Genomic DNA, 16,793 nt, shown 5'->3' on the forward strand with positions numbered 1-16,793 from the left:
AAAAATGACAAGCAGCTTTGCGTCATCCAGAATACTTTTGTATACGGAGTCTCATCATCATCAAGGTATTCCCCTTCAGAGAAGGCCTCGCTCCAAAGATCCAGCTGCAGCAAGATTTCTAATGCTGTAAATAATTACACTTTCTTTGCTTCATCTCACTATCCAAAGAGGAGCCAGTCAGAGCCAGTTTAATTTTCTTAATGGAACCAGGAATACAGCCCGTTGTCAATCTTGTAGCAGATGGATCACTGCAGCAGGCTTCCAGATAAGCCCAACTTGACAGTACCTTTACTATTGATTTTATGTCAAACTAGATCTCAAGTAATGAGGTAATATTACTCTTCTTCTAAATAGAGATGTGAAAATTTATCAGTATGTATGGGAGGGCTATCAGATTCTGACTTGATTTTGAGAAATTTGCATGGATAGAAAGTTTAGCGTTGCAAGCAACCTGATGCTTAAGGCAAGAGAATTAATGATTCACTCTGCAAATCTACAATTTCAACCCTTGGTTTATATTTTCAACTTTTGATTTCTATTAACCTCTCAAAATCTCCTCTGCAGAGCCAAAGTTTTCTTCCTTCTCCTTACCAATCCTTTCCACGTCATGCCTTTCCATATCCAACAAATGTAACTGTTTGTTAGTTTTAAGAAAGACTATCTTAACATTAAGAAGAATTTATTCATTAAGAATGAACAATTTAATGCATCCAAACAGGAAAGCTGAAACCTTTTCTGAATTAGAGGAACTCACTGCATGGGTTATTGCACAAAGGTATGTATACTAAATGCTTCTAGGGTCAATCAATGAACATACAAATCAGAAACTTTACATTACTTTTCTACAGATAGAAAGTTGTTCTCTGCAAGCCTTCACAAACATCCAGTTCTAGCCATTGGGCTTAAAAGGAAATAGAAGAGAGAGCAGAACACATGTCCACCCCTCCTGCCTTCACCAGCCAGTTAGACCCAGTGTATTTTTGGGCGCAATTTCAATGGAAGCACAAGGGGCAGTAAATCATACTCTCAGATTAGTATTCAAAAAAGAGTCCTATATAACAGCTGGACAACCTCTCCTTTTCTAGCCACATTTTTTAATCAAAATGGCTGTGTTTATTGTTGTCAGTATATATTAGGCATTTTCTGAGGACACTTACCAGACTACTCCCTTTCAAAGGCTCATGTAGTTGGACACCTAATTTATGAAACCCAAATGACCCTACCTGTTTCTAGATATTCAGATTAGCTACATGGCAATGTTTCCATGTATGACAGTTGAAGTAAAGTAACATTTGCGGATAAAAGCAACCACATTAGTGGAACAGAAGTGTCAAAACCAGTTTCTACAAGTGCCTCAGAAGCTGGCAGGGCATTTTAGCACTGCCACCCCTGCCTTGTCTCCCCCTGCCAAGAAAGGGACACACACACAAAACTCAGCTGTAATTATTTTGTGATGTTAGATAACTGAAAACCCATGTGTGCATATGGCTGTGAACTTTTTGCTTTTTGACCTGCCAAGACTATCATGACCAGTGTCTTGTACTTCAGAAAGAAAGAAGGTCAAGATCAATTTGGCTTACTGATCACGGAAAGGGAAAATATTATCCCTGCCCCAAGTGATGCTTTTTTATTTTCACTGGAGTGTGATTACTGAGACTTGAAAGAAACTAGCCCCTTACTGAACCAGTTTCACCTGACAATACTGGAATAATTGTGGTCAGCAACAAACACAAGCATGTGAAGCCATTCACAATCAAAGTACACAGGACTCAGAAGAATTTTCAGCTGTGACTGTTCCTGGGTCTGCATGGTAAAGAGAGAAAAGGCGAGATAAGCAAAATAGTAAAAAAGACATTAGATGTGATCTGAACCAGCACTGCAACTGTAACCCTGAGAAAGTGAAGACAGCTTTCTGTGCCAAGTGCCAGATGAAGAAGGCTTGGACTTTCAAGAAAAGCTACAGGCTCTTGATGTTTGAGCTCTACTGAGATAATAAGAAATATAATTTTATATATTTTTTGTACATATATAGAATTTGGAACACCTCACTTCCTCAGTGATTCTCCCTCTACTGGTAATAACTCGGAATACCCACACCTTATAAAGTGGTATATAGTAATAAATATCTTGGCTTTGACCTACTTGTTAAGAAGACACTGTGCCTCAAGTTCCATCTGTTTCTTTGTTCTTTCACTAAGATACATGTGTGAAAAAATGAGTGGCAGGTTCAATACTACAAATTTAATTATAAATCCTAGCAGTCAGTAAAGTAGACAGCATAACTTTCTCTCATGCATGACACATATCCAAGCTTTTGGGAACTGTGTAGCTGATGGATCCTGAAGAAACACCATCAGGAAAATATTTCCAGGTCCAGAAAGGGGACAGTTCACTGAAGTGGTCTGGTACAGCTGGAATTTATGACAAAGTACAGCTTGATCCTGGAATTGAGGTATGATAAAAGGGACTGAAGCAGGATTTTCTGGAGTGCCAGATCATCTGGAAAAGTGCCATCTAGCCTTTTTTCTATATCTAAGTTTCTACTTTGATCTCAAGACAATCCCTTGGTAGTACCTGTCAATGGTTAAACTATGTACTACACATAGGCATCTATCTCAAGGTCATTTGCTCTTTCTCCTCCTTGTTCTGCTCTAAATTGTGTGGCAATGTTTGGTTAAAACAAAAGCCTGTAGAACTTCCACTCTTATGGAAAGCCCCTGGAACGCTTCAGGGTGGTCTCTCTTCTTAACAACCAGTGCCGTTAAAATCTTAATCGTGGAGGGAATGTTCATTTCAGACTATCTGCCTAATGAGAAGCAGCTCAATCACTCTGTTAGAAATAATTTTTTGTCCTGCCTGCACACTCAGATTTTTCTGGAAGTGTGCAGAGATTTTAAAGATTTTCCACATAATGAGGGAGAAAAGGAAGGTTATTTGACCTAAAACAGCTCCTAACTCTGCTTCTATCTGTTCCTTCCTCTCCCTTCTGTCTTGATTTAAAACAGGACTCAACCACCTTCCATCTTTAAAACCTTAATACTAAACCCTCTGAGCTTACCAGGGTTTCATTTCATTCGCTAAGAAAAAGTAATACCAATGTCTGTGCCAACTCCCAGTAAAGCTAACTCCATTATAATAAATCTAAATGCCATCACTTTTAGATAGATGATAACCTTGATTTCAGGTAGAATTGTTTTGCAGTGCTCAAGCTGTTAAACAACATCTATGATCCATTCCAGTGACACTGCACTGATTGTGATCAGAGCCTGGTCTGGCCAGTTAGGCAAATCAAAAGCGTGTTTTATGTGTTTATACAGGGGAATGGAGCTTTGGCTGCAGTTGCAGAGGCTTGTCAAACACTCAAAAGCAGCAATGGCAGCTATAGGTAAAAAAAGGACATTAGAAACTGATCCCATAAAATGCAACAGTTTCCCTGTGAAATTGACAAGAAGGCAAGGAGTAGCCAGGAAGGAAGTGAGCAACAGCTAAAAGCAGGAGAGAGAGAGGGATCTGATCGAAAATAAATACTTTTTTTTAGTCAAACTCTGCTATCTTTGGCTGACCAGGAGTCTTGGCTACAGACATCTAAGGCAGTCTGGGGAGTGCCAAAGAATTCAAAGAAAACAAGAACTGGGATCTATCGCTTAAGTTCTCCATGGGAGTCAGTCAGGTGATGGAAATAAAAAGCTGTGTTGTGAGTCTGATCCAGGTTCTTACAAGGCAGATTGTAGCAAAGGAAAAACTAGCACATGGAAAATGGCAAAATCTGATGACATGGACTTTTCTCCTTCTTTTCCTGCTGTAATTAGTTCATTTTGCCCATTTCTTCTCCTAGCTGCATTCTGCTACACACTGGAATGAAAAAGGAAAGCAGTGGGAAGATCAAAGAGAAGAGAATACAGGACAAGACCCAGGGTTGCTGCACTTCCTTTTTTCATCTTCACCTTTTCTCACCTCTAGCCTCTGTTCTTCCCCTCCACGAACTCTGCAAATGAAGCAGAAGAGGATGCTCCTGAACTTAGCAGACAGGAAGAAATTAGAAAACAGGTAAAGATAACCCTACCTCAAAATGACAAATGTGACCCTTGTAACAATGATAGGACCCCTCAAATACTTGGAGGATATTGGTCATGTTGCCAAGTCAGTCTTTGGACTGAGTTAATATTACGGCTATATTCCCAGCATCAGTAAGAGAGTCAACTGCTCTTGACCTTTCCAAATGTGAGGAGAAAAGAGTGAGTCCCAAGCAAGTGTGTTCTTTGCAAAAGGAACACACAAAACCTGGGTCTGTTACAGACATCCTGTCAGGAAGCTGCACGCTTCAGGCCTGAGAGTTCTACCTTCATTTTCTGCTATAACAGCAGCAATGATCTCAAGAAGGGAGAAAATGCTGATAAACAGTGGTCTGGAGGGACTTCACCCTACCCTGCAATTCAAAGTCCAAACAGCTGCAGATCGATGGTCTTACCTGGCATCCTCCTCATGGCCAGCTCTCAGAGAAATTATTATACTTCTGTTTGTCTCCACATATCTGATTTCAACTGTGAATCTCTGGAGGAGAGGAACAGCATCCTGTGAATATATGGCCAGTTCCAGCAAGCAAGAGTCCAAGCTCCCAGGCAGGATGGGGCTATGCAGGCTGAACTCACATCTATCTGGGAGCCTACTGGTGTTCAGAAGGAAAATGTCCCCTGTGAGAAAAAACAAACAAACAAAAACAAAAGAGACACACAGTGTGGATGGAAGAGAGATAATAAGAGAAAAAATGGATAAGGAATTCGAAGAAAGGAACTGTGAGAAGAAAGGAGAGGACTATGCACCAAAAAAAAAAAAAAAAAAAGAAAAAAAAGAAAAAAAAAATTAAGAGTACAGAAAGGATAATAAAGTAAAAATTATGGAAATAAGAAGTGATATAAGGAATGACAAGTGAAGAAACCAATCAAAGCAGAGTGAAGATGTTCAGCAAAACGAAAGCGAAAGACTTTGCAATTCAGACAGCAGACATGTGGAGCCAGCCCTGGCTTGTAAACGATTGAGCTTCCTAAGAAAAATCCAGTCTCTGTAAGCAAAAGACAGGGAGATACAAAAGGAACATATAAAGGGGCTGGCTGTATACAGGGTACATACACACACAACTCAGGTAGTACACACATATTATGTGGCTTGTAGTGACTCCTGGCCACTGACAGCGCACTTACAAGTTGTGCATATGGCAGCATTTTCAGTGACAAGTGCTGGAGGCCTCAGCCTGCTGCCTCCTGCTGCTGCACCCACAGCTGCTACCAGTGCTGAGAGAAAGCAGATGTCCACTTGAGGGGAACTGTAGCTCTGCCTACCTTCAACATCCCCACGGGAGGAACTGTTTTCCAGAAGCAGTTGCTGCCTCTCCTGAGACACCAGGACATCAAGTGAAGATAACACCCAGTCCGGTTTTCCAAAATTGTCTGTAGACGTCACCCATGAACAGCTTGAGCCGATGATACAAGAGATTTCTGTTATGAGAAACCAAAGGTTTCATTGAGGTCTTCCCCAGTTCAAAGGGCAGGGGTGATACAGGCACATGAATGAGCAGATCTACAGCGTATGGGGCCATGTCTCCCAAGAAATGGATGAGTTGAACGGGAAAAAGGAAGTTTGTCTTGTGCAATAACAACAGAGTCTCTCCCAGGGTGGTTGCAGGAACATGCCAGAAAGAAAAACAACCCTGCAAATTTTTGGCAGGTGTAATCAGTACCCTCCCACTGGTATTACCAATGAATTTGCACCACTGGAAAGTCTAGCACACATTTACATAAAATCCTGAATGAGAATAATACCTTGTGCAGCAAGGATATTGAAACTGAATGGATTTAGCATTTTGGTAGAGAGGAAGAAATGAAACTCTAAGGTCAACCCTCTCTCAGCAATAGAAAGAGCTTGACAGGGTCTCAAGCAAAATAGCCAAGCAATGCAATTTTACATATTTTTTATTTATTTATGTTTTTTAAACAGCTTTGCTCTCCTCTGGCAGGATGGACAAGAACACCATAACAAACTCCAGACTCCACTCGCATCATTGAGAACACTAGATCATCCTGGTCAGAATTTTTCATAATCAGCATATTATAAACCAGACAAGAAGTAATTCACTGTTCTCTCATCAATCCACTATAAAGTCCCTGAAGGGATGTTAGCCGCACAAAGCTCTCCCACACAGAGGGGGATGAATAGACATGGTAAGTTGATATTAACTTCATGATATTTATTTTCAGTAGTAATAATAATATCACAGTAATAACTGGAGGACCTCCAGGCCATATGAGAAATAATAAGAGACTAAACATTTGTATTTGGGATCCTGACATTCATAGGGTATTCAGACCTTGCAAACATGAGTGATATAATTTATCCTTTTGGTAGTTCTCTTTCTGGGGAGGAGAAAAGACAGGTATGAAGAACAGAATTAAGGTCAGGGATATAACAAGGACAGTTGGTTGCACAGGCCACACAGGTGGGGCAGAAATAAAAACATAAGAGCCTCCAGAAGACTGGCTATACTTTAACGAAACTTTCAAAAAAGAAGAAATGGAAGCATCTTCTGAGTGCAACAGCCAAAGCAGACAAACGTTTTCCTAATTTTTAAAGTTGACTGTAACTATATTTTTATAAAACAGCACCTAGTATGCAGGGATAAGAGAAATGCAGATGTTGCAGATCACTGTGGCTTGAGATAGGCTTTGAACTCCCACCCCTGCAGCCCTGCCTAGCACTGGAGGTCGCTGCCTCTTTCAACCTACCAGCTGGGCCAACCACCTGAAGAGCTTCTGAGCCCACCTCCTCAAATCCATATGGCTTAGTAAAGGCCTACTGCACTGTTCAGCCCATCAATTTCAAATGGAAGCCACAAGCAGGTGAACTGTCAAGGTGTGTGTGTGCATATGCAACGCCACCTTCCATCCAGGCACAGGAGGGAGGACACCAGCCACTCTCCTGGCTCTGCAGACCCAGGGAAAGATGTCTGTGCACAGCTCCAGGCTATGGTTTGATGATCCAGTAAAACAGCTTTAGGGATCTCAACAGCTCAGAAACTCCATGGCTGTGTGACACAAAGCACAGGCCGAATCCAGACCTGCTGTGCTGTTTCATATCAATTGAAGTTTGACAGGTTAAATCAGTACCCACAGACTTACTGCCAGTTGCAGTAATATTTTTATCAGGTAAAAGTCTAGTTGGTCACAAAATCCGGAAAGCAATTTCTCTCACAACACAACAGTTCAAGAGAGCAAAGTGACTGCTCAGGAAAGAAAACATTCCCTTTCTTTCTTAAATAGAGGATTACTTGAAACTAATATTTATGACAAAATCATTTCATTAAATCTTACAAATACCCCTGTGTGCAGTAGCAATGCAGGTTTAATCCTTAGAACATGCCTGACATAACAAAAGCAGTTTGCAGCTCATGTGAGTGAATACAATGTTCTCCTTCAGAAGCACCTAAGTCCCATACTCTCTGGGCTATATAAAGCCTACTTGCCACAACCTGAGACCTGGGAGGATCTGAATGCCTGGAAGAAGAGTCTGAAATAAACGGGACAAGTTGTTGACAACTGGTAAGAAAAAGGCCGCTGAGCTCTCTGGCAACAGATCATGTGCATTGCGTTGTGGTGGAAAGATCAATCAACAAGAAGCTGTTGTTCAGCATAAATTGCAGGGCAGGAGAACTAGGTACACCTGTGTGGTCCCAGTGTAAGAGAATACTGAAACCTGCAACCTCTGACACTACTGTGTACCACCTTACAGACACTTCATATCCAACTTTGCTTAGTACTTATGAACCTGGAGAACTTCAAGTGTCGGTCCCCAGAAAGGCAAAGTGTGACAGACATGAAAAGGAAAAAAAATAAATTAGAGAGAGAAATAGATCTATTTTACTACAATAAGAAAAGGACATTTTAAGGTGTTACAAAAGTGCTCTGAAGAAACGGTCATGGACAGTCATAGGGCATGTCAGAAAGGAGGTTATCACTTCAAAGAATTAGATACCATCTGCAAAATGTTACTATAAGGAACCCCTCTCTGGCAAGTCCAGGTCACATTGCCATCTCCTGTGAGGAACGTGTGTGACTTTTCTAGCATGCACAGGCCTTTCTTTCTTGTTTAGCATCTTCATTAATGACCTGGATTGAAGGGGGAGATTGTACCCTCAGGAGGTTCACAGAGGCACAAAACCAGGAGGAGCAGCTGACACACCAGATGGCTGTGCTGCCATTCAGAGCAGCCTAGACAGGCTGGAGATGGGGTTGATAGCTACCTTTTGAAGTTTGACAGAAGGAAACGCCAAGTCCTGCACCAGGGGAGGAATAACCCCTGGCACCAGTACATGCTGGGGGCTTACTGGCTGCAGAACAGCTCTGAAGGACTTTGGGGTCCTGATGGACAAGCAGCTGTCCAAAAGCCAGCAATGCACTCTTGTAACAAAGGTGGCCAACAGCCTTCTGGGCTGCATTAGGAAAAGCACTGCCAGCAGATGGGAGAGGGGTGATCCTCCCCCTCTACTCAGCACTGCTGAGACCACATCTGGAGTACTGTGCCCAGCTCTGGGCTCCCCCACACAAGAAAGAAATGGACTTACTGGAGTAAGTCCAGCATGGGTCCACAAAGATGATTGAGGGACTGAAACATCTTTTGTAAGAGGAGAGGTTGACAGAGCTGGGAATGTTCAGCATGTTGAAGAGAATGCTCAAGGGGATTTTATCAATGTGTACAAACACTTGATGGAAGGGAATGAAGAGGAATCCAGACACTTCTCAGTAGTGTCCACTTGACAGAACAAGAGGAAACGGGCACAAATTAAACAAACAAACAAAAAATCAGGAAATTCAATCTGAACACAAGAAAATACTTTTTTGCCATAAGAGTGGTCAAACACTGGAACAGGCCATCCAGAGAATTTGTGCAGTCTCCATTTGTGGAGATATATTTCGATACTGTCATGGGCAACCAGCTCTAGCTGACTCTACCTGAGCAGGGTGGAGGGGGGTTGGACTAGATCATCTGAAGAGGTTCCTTCCAGCCTCAACCATTCTGTGATTGTTTCACTAAATGAAAAGGTATCATTTCAGCTTCCAAGATTCCACACCACTGACAGCAAGTGGTTCATTCTCTTAGGCATTTATAAAGTATTGTATTTCCTATGTCTGTCCTGAAACCACAGTAAGATCAAATTTATCCTACCTATCTCACAAGCATTTTGTCCAGCTCATTGGGCTTTTGCAATGCCAAGAAAAAGAAAACCCCAGTTGAAAAAAACCCTTCATTTGGTATTGTCACTGTTTATTGCAGGTCAACAACAAGCGTGGCAGATGCTCTCTGTTAACCCTTCTCTGCCCTCCCCCAAGGAAAGGGAAAAGAAGAAAAAGGTACAAAGAAAGGTGTTTTGTTCTATAGTTGCTGGAAAGCAGCTCCACAAATTAGCTTTTATTTCAAGAACTCCCAAAGCCAAATCCGGTGGATTTCACTGTGCTGATGGAGATTTAAAAATAAATAAATAAAATAATTAAAAAATATATATATTTACTGCTTGTTTGTTTTTATAAGGAACTAGGGATTCCCTTAAGGTTATGCTGGCCTTTTTGGGTCATTGCTCCATTTTCTGTCAGAAAGCCAGGGGCACAGCTTTCTGTCAAAGGGTCCTTGTGACTACCAGCATCTACCTTGTATTCACATTCTGAAGTAGAAATAAGGAAGAGGACTTGTAGTACCTGGTTTAGAAGGCTGATGCAATGACACCATTCTGGTTTTCATCTGGGACAGATGCTGAGGTGAATTTGGTGAAGAAGAATTTTCTTCATGTGATCCAGAAGAGGAGACAACAACTGTGACAAAACAAAAAGAACAAGGGAAGAGTTTGTCATTTCTATACAAAACTATGCTCTCATATTGTTAAACATGAACACATATTCAACAAAGCCCTGTTATATTACACCCATCCTCCTTAGAGTGTAGTGGTCCAACGCTGTCCTGATAGTGTTTCAAAATATCCCTACCGCTTCCCGGAAAGCATAACTACAACACAATACTTTACTTATTAATGTGATCTTTCCTATTCTTTATCCACCCTGATTTTTACCAGTAAATAACTTTTAAAGAGACACTGTATATTCCAGTAGTTCCTATGTTGCATAACAGTAGCTGCACTTATAAAGCATTCACGTTGGATGGGGCTTTGAGCAAGCTGATCCAGTGAAAGATGTCCCTGCCCATGGCAGGAGGATTGGACTAGATGATCTTTAAAGGTCCCTTTGACCCAAAGCATTCTATGATTAGAAGAGGGGTTCAATGGTAAGATATATGTTAGCCATACAATACACAACATGGATTTATCAGCAGTCTTTTGGGAGCACCTGCACAAGTGCTCTCCTCTTCACCACACAAGAACAACACCCCGTCTGAAACTAACACTAATGAAACCTTTGCATTGTTGCACATATCCAGAGAACAGATACATTTCTTACTGCCAGACACGAAGCGTGGATTTTCAAAGGAATGAGGTAACTTTCTTGTGTCTAATATCTAATAATACATGGTCTCTCCAATACCCTTTTTATTAATCTGCCTGCACTGCTCTATCTCAGGGATCCATTTGCCATATATCTATATAAACTTTCATCAGTAACTGTGACCTTTGATCATAATTATGACACCAATGCATATACATTTGTGCATTTTTATTCAGATAAAATCCTAAGAGTCTTGATGTAAAGTCTGGTTATGCTGGAAAAAAGATGCACATCTCAGAAGATATAAAAGGCCATAGAAATTGTTTTCTACTTCACTAACGTGAATATTAAATTCAGCATGCTAAGATTAGCTGGTTTTAAATAGGGGTGTCCTTCTTGATTTAATTTTTGTTATTCAAAGTAAAATAAGTTTACCAAATTATTATTCATTGTAGTACTTCTGACAATTTAGTTTTCCTTACCTTCTGACTTTTCTTTGGAACAGCTCATACCAACAATGGCTTTTTTATTTATTTAATCTGTGCATGTGAAAATACACAAGTCCTAAACTAAACATGTAGTAATTTTTATTTAAGGTCGTCCCTGGTGTTTTCTTTTATAGGAATCACAAACAAGTTGACCAGAACAAACATATTTCTTTTCAAAAGGTGTTCAAAGACAGAAAGATGCAAAATGAGTTGCTTTCAAATCTCAGCCATGTGTGTTACCAATTCAGTAATATAAAAATGTGAAATCATGTCAGAGGAGATAGGAATCCTATTCACATGAATTGCAGCTGAGACAAAGATGTAGATACATGTCATTGATAACAGCCAAGGAATTCTCAACAGAACTAATTTGAACAGTAATATTATGAAAATATACAGAAGGAACTAGAAAACAAAAACAAACCCCAAAACTCAGAGCATATGTTCAACTTTTTCAAACTTATCACTGCCTTTAGTTTTTCAGCAATATCTGCTCTGATTTGAAACTGCTAAAACAATTTTCATTCTAATATATATGACAATGTGGATCACGCAGTGAGTGAAATGTTGTGGAATGTTTCATTGCATGAGAATGCTGTATCCTTCCATCTTTTATTATAGTACTGAAGACAGCCATCAGTCTTTATGGGGTTCCACGGAAAGGATAACTTTAGAGCAGAACAGCATCATGCTGCAGCAGACACAGGCTGATCTGTGGTCTCCACAGCCCAGCTGTCAAACACCACACTTCCTCCTGCCTCTGTGTTCAAATATGTAGAGGCAGGAGGGTTTGAAAAGGTTATTCTGCACTGTAGATAAGACACTGACACTGGTCTGCTAAGTAAGGTATCTTCAATAATTGGATTAAATCCTCAAAAAGAATGTGAATTCTTGTTTGGCCAGCCTTAGGAAAGGCTTGCCTTTCTTGGCTTGCCTTATGAAAAGAATGGGGAAATCACCTCATAAAACTGTCCAGAAATCCATGCTAAAAATCAATCACATATTGCAAACAAATCTATTTCATCATATTAAAAGAAATTCTGCTGGAACTGAACAAAATCTCTTGACAACTTGAGTCTGCTCCTCCCAAATTAAGTTCTGTGTCTGTTGAGGTGGTGTTGAGTTCTGTATCTGTTCATCTTTGTTAAGTGCTGCTGTAGCTTCAGTATTTACTTCCCTCAGGGCTTTCTGTAAAGTCTGTTCCACCCACACATCTCCTCACATGCCCCGAGCTGTTAACGTATTTTGGAAACAGCCTGAATATCACAGACCCACAAAACACAGTACAGCCACAGCAGAAGTTCCACTGAAACTTAATCAAAATATCTTTGGGATTTTCCTCTTTGGAAGTTCCCGTGGCAGAATACCATGAACAGAGGCCTAAGCTACTTGAAACACGAATTTACTGCCTTAGTGTGAAAAAAATTTTCATTACCATTGGTGACGGCTGAAACAAACAGGATAAAAACATTTTTTGTACCATTGAGATAAATGTCTAAAAAAGTTTGCTTGTCTGGTATTAGGATATACAAAAACTTAGTGACAGCTTTGTCACAAAGAGCACTGCATAAAACTTAATCTGCTAATTACATTATCCACTGCGCAGACTGTCAGTAACATCCTATTAAATTTTGGCAAATAGCCAAGAGGGTTCATTCAAATGCCTCATAGTAACACTACTCACCTACTCAGGGAAGATGCCACTTACTGAATTTGGCATACAAGAGTAAGGAAAATCAGTCACTACAGTCAAGTTCACTGAGAGACAAAATATACTTGGACAGAAGACCCTATACCAAATGGTATATGGAATTTGTTCATGGGCACCCACAAAAATATACCCCCATTCATTTCTTTCCGCATGGCAAGGAATTTCTGGCTATGACTACGCAGAAAGGGACTCACAGTATGATGAGATCTGGATAGTGGGTTTGTAACATTACAGTCCAGCCTACACTCTTACTTGATGCCTCCAATATTTTTCTCTCTCACTCATTCAACACCTCTGATTGAACTGAAAATCAAGTGAACACAATCACTAACATAAACTCTTCTTCACTTTCCTTTGAAACTGGGAACTCTAGGGATGCTTCCAATAACCCACATCATATCCTCTCATACATGCTGTATATAATTGTTGCATGACGTGAACTTCAGCATTAAACAAGTAATAAAGGCTGTCTCTTAATAACTACATAATTTCTCTATCTTGAACAGCAAAAGACAATTATTTAAGTAAAAAGAAATAAAAGGTGGAGAGAAAGGAGATCTGTGATTTTAAGCTAAGTCTGCCATCAAGGAACATAAAATGATTAGGAGGAAACAGTACATGTAACAATATTCAACTGTCACAGCAAAAATATGGGATCTTTTAAGAGCACAGCACAAATCCGTTGCTTTTTCTGTAATCAAACACAGTAAAACCAGAAGCCTCCAGCACTCAGAAGGTAATTTCATTTCTTTCACTATCTTACAGAAAAAAAAGCATTCAGACACCTCCAGGGCTGAAATTTTTCCTCAATCTTTATGTTACTTTGCAGAAGAGAAGAAAATTACAGAAAATACTTAGAGAACTCATGATGGGAAATCAATTCCAGGTCAGCTAAGCCATCTTCCTGCCAAAACAGAAATTTCCTTCAGAGCATTTCTAGTGTTTTTTCCCCATCTAATATAAAAATAGCTACTCAATATTTCTCTCTGCCTCTCTGAGTAGATAAACTAACATATAAATAGATCTGACTGTCAGGAAGTCAGACTAGACAAAAAGAAGATTCTCCGTCTACTACCTATCCTAGTATTTTTCAATTACTCCTAAACCTTCCACTTTCAGCTCAATAAATAATCTCTCTCCTTCATGAATTTTTACAACTTTAAGTTTGGAAATGTCACTGTGATCTCCTGCTCCTTGCTATTAAACTCTTTTATTCTTTGCTCATTATTTGGTTGGTCCCCATGTCCCTTGCTTGCTTCGGTATTCTTACTGTACTCTGCCCAGATACATGACAGGAGATGGTCAAAAAAAGGAGCAACATGGCAAAACACAGTTTTGCCAAAGTTTATTATATAAGGTGATACTTTAGGATCTTCTGAGAGCCCTCTCCAGTTTTTCAGGGTTCTTCCTGAAAGTCAGACAGCAGTGCACACTAATGCCGCCCTATGCAGGATGGCCATTCTGCTCCCTCCTGAGATGATCTTGTTTATCTGTGCAATGATCTCATTAGTCATTTTGGCCAAAATAAATCCTCTTAGTCTACAATCCACCATGACATGAAGTCTCTCTCTGGCATACCTCCTTCCAGAACTGGTATTCCCACCCTCCATATCTATATTACTTCCCTTTGAGATATCTGGTTTTATTGCATTGGTGAGTTGGGTTTTGCCTTATTTTTCCCTGTCTTAATCTTCCTGTTACCAGCAGATTATCAGTACAGTTTTTATGTTGTCTTCTGACTTTCTGCTAAAATTGTTAAACCACACACAGCCTAGAATTTACCCTTACAGGAAACTTACAGACAGAGTTAATCAACAATTATTCCTATTTATACTTTTGCTCTAAACCTACATGTGACATAGTGATTTGTACCAGCACAAGCATGCATTAAAGGATCTATCAAACACTACCAGTTCAGGTACATGACCAAAGTTGGAATGTCCTGCATACACACTGAACTTCACAAAACTTGTAAACTCATTAAAAAAATGACACTGCAACAAGAACTCTTTCCAAATGAGCCCTTTAGACTGACATGCAATTATAAATAATCTTCTAGCTCTTTGATCCTATAGCAAGGGTCCTGACATTCTTATTCAGACTGACGTTAAGGCAACAATCTTTATATTACCAAGTAGTCTTATTCACATGAGTAGAGTGTATTTCAACACATTTAATTAAATACAGCCACTCAGCACATTCTATTTACCCTTTTTACATACTAATGCAACATTATGTTTTTTGCAATTCTCGAGCATTTCTTCAGTATCCCAACACTTACTGAAAAATTCAACACGGATGTCTTTCAAAGCTCCTTTGCTAGTTCTTTCAAAATTCTTGAACACAAATTGCCTTGATGCCTGTTACAAACCAGGCATTTAAATAACTGCTTTTTCATAACATCTTTGTGTTGTAATGAAAACTATTACATTATTTCTATAAGACAGTGAAGTATCAATTGTTGGTTTTTGCTTTTTCCTAGAATTTTTTGTAGAACTCTTTTTCTTTTTGACTCTGTTATTGACAAACCTACTACACACATGTATGACAGATTCATATGGTTGCTAAGATGCAAGTAATGTACTTTATTCCTGATTTTTATACCAGCATAGCCTGCCCTTTCAGCTAAATGTTTGTGGCTTTCTAGCTGTTTACACAACCAGTTGTTATTTCCATTTTTATGTCCACAGCCTTTCTTCCAACTGAGTTAGTGTGATGTTGTTTTAAACTTTGGGAGATCTGTCTCTCCTGGAGTAGCAAGATAAAACACTTCAGATGTTATTTAGGCACCGAAGTCCATTTATTTTAACATCTAGGCCAAAATACGTATCAGACCACTTCAGATTTTATTCTGTTTCAAAGAACTGTGTATTCAAGCCACAATCATTTGTATAAGTTTAGTTCTCAGCTAAGTTCCTGCCTCAATTCTTTATTTGCTGAGAATAGGTCTAAGACAATATCCTAACATGATATGAGGATTTGCATTCAGATATTGTCATCTACTCAACATTTGCAAAGATGATCTCATGCTGGCAGAATGAAACCTCCAATATGCCACTTGTATTCAAGGATTCACACACACACACAAAAGCTTTTTTTTTCTCCCCTTACACACAGCAGGCTAGTTAGTATTTCTTCCAGGTCTTTAGTTTGATTTGACAGTCTGTAGCAGTCATGAGAAAGCACATCAATATTTATTTTAGGTATTAGTTGATCTTTCGGCCTTTGAGATCATCTGGTTCAATGACTGGGGAAATAGGAGATGTCATTTTTGCCATGCAATGCTGTTCTCAGCCTACTTCTGTCCTTTGATTCCAATCACAAGAATCCTCCCTTCTAATCAGAGAAATTTCATCTTATCAGCATTTAGGTTTAGAAATCAGTAAGTCCATTCTGTTGCCACTTATTTATTAGCCAGCCTCATCACGTTGGCAGTAGGCAATTAAATAACTTGCCTTTCAGACCTTGGTGCGTAGATTAATTTTATTCTCAACACCTTCACTCTCTGTTAAACAAGTGATTTTTATTCCTTGCTTTTCTATAATATCCCTTGGTAGTTACTATAATACCATCCAGACAAATCTGTCTTAACAAGTCTAGCAGGTTGCTTCCCCTCCAGTGAGCTGACGGCCAGCCAAACCACACAGCCTCTTTTGCCCAGGGGACACAGACATACATTTCATAGATCCAAGTTGCATACAACATGTCAGGCTAGCGGAATACTTACAGACTTATTTTAACTTTCTGTGTTGTTTTATGGGCAGAACATGAATGACATCTAAGAACATACCTTGTAGGTCCTTCTGGGGCACCATTAGAAAATTTCTAAAAATCAATTGCATTCTACAAAACTGAAACCAGTCATTTATGCTAGTACAGACTATCCTTGGTAGCTCCTTGCTTATTTACTTCAGAGAACCTACTCAGCTGCTGCAATCCTATCTGGTTTCCCATCCACAAAAGACAGAACACCACTTCCTTGCCCACCTACTGACTGCTGACAAGAATTTTCCTTGAAGGGTAGTAAGCGGATCAATCTGAAGAGCTTTTCACAACCAGGCACTGAGCAACTCCCTGTTATAACACTCACTTGGATTGCCAAAGGTCATCTGCAGT

At 39.8% G+C, this 16,793-nt stretch overlaps 1 protein-coding gene across 4 annotated transcripts in view; it reads right to left on the minus strand.

Moving 5' to 3' along the window:
- Positions 1-16,793, minus strand: part of LTK (leukocyte receptor tyrosine kinase) — a 102,894-nt gene that overhangs the window by 49,955 nt on the left and 36,146 nt on the right. For all 4 annotated transcript variants that reach the window (XM_071809181.1, XM_071809180.1, XM_071809182.1 and 1 more), the window contains 3 exons: positions 9,741-9,854; positions 5,337-5,492; positions 4,469-4,691 (listed from right to left, as the gene is read on the minus strand). In XM_071809181.1, the coding sequence (XP_071665282.1) occupies positions 4,469-4,691; positions 5,337-5,492; positions 9,741-9,854 (493 nt within the window). The remainder of the gene's footprint in view (positions 1-4,468; positions 4,692-5,336; positions 5,493-9,740; positions 9,855-16,793) is intronic.

This window comes from Patagioenas fasciata, chromosome 5, assembly GCF_037038585.1.
Source record: "Patagioenas fasciata isolate bPatFas1 chromosome 5, bPatFas1.hap1, whole genome shotgun sequence".
Classification (NCBI taxonomy): Eukaryota; Metazoa; Chordata; class Aves; order Columbiformes; family Columbidae; genus Patagioenas; species Patagioenas fasciata.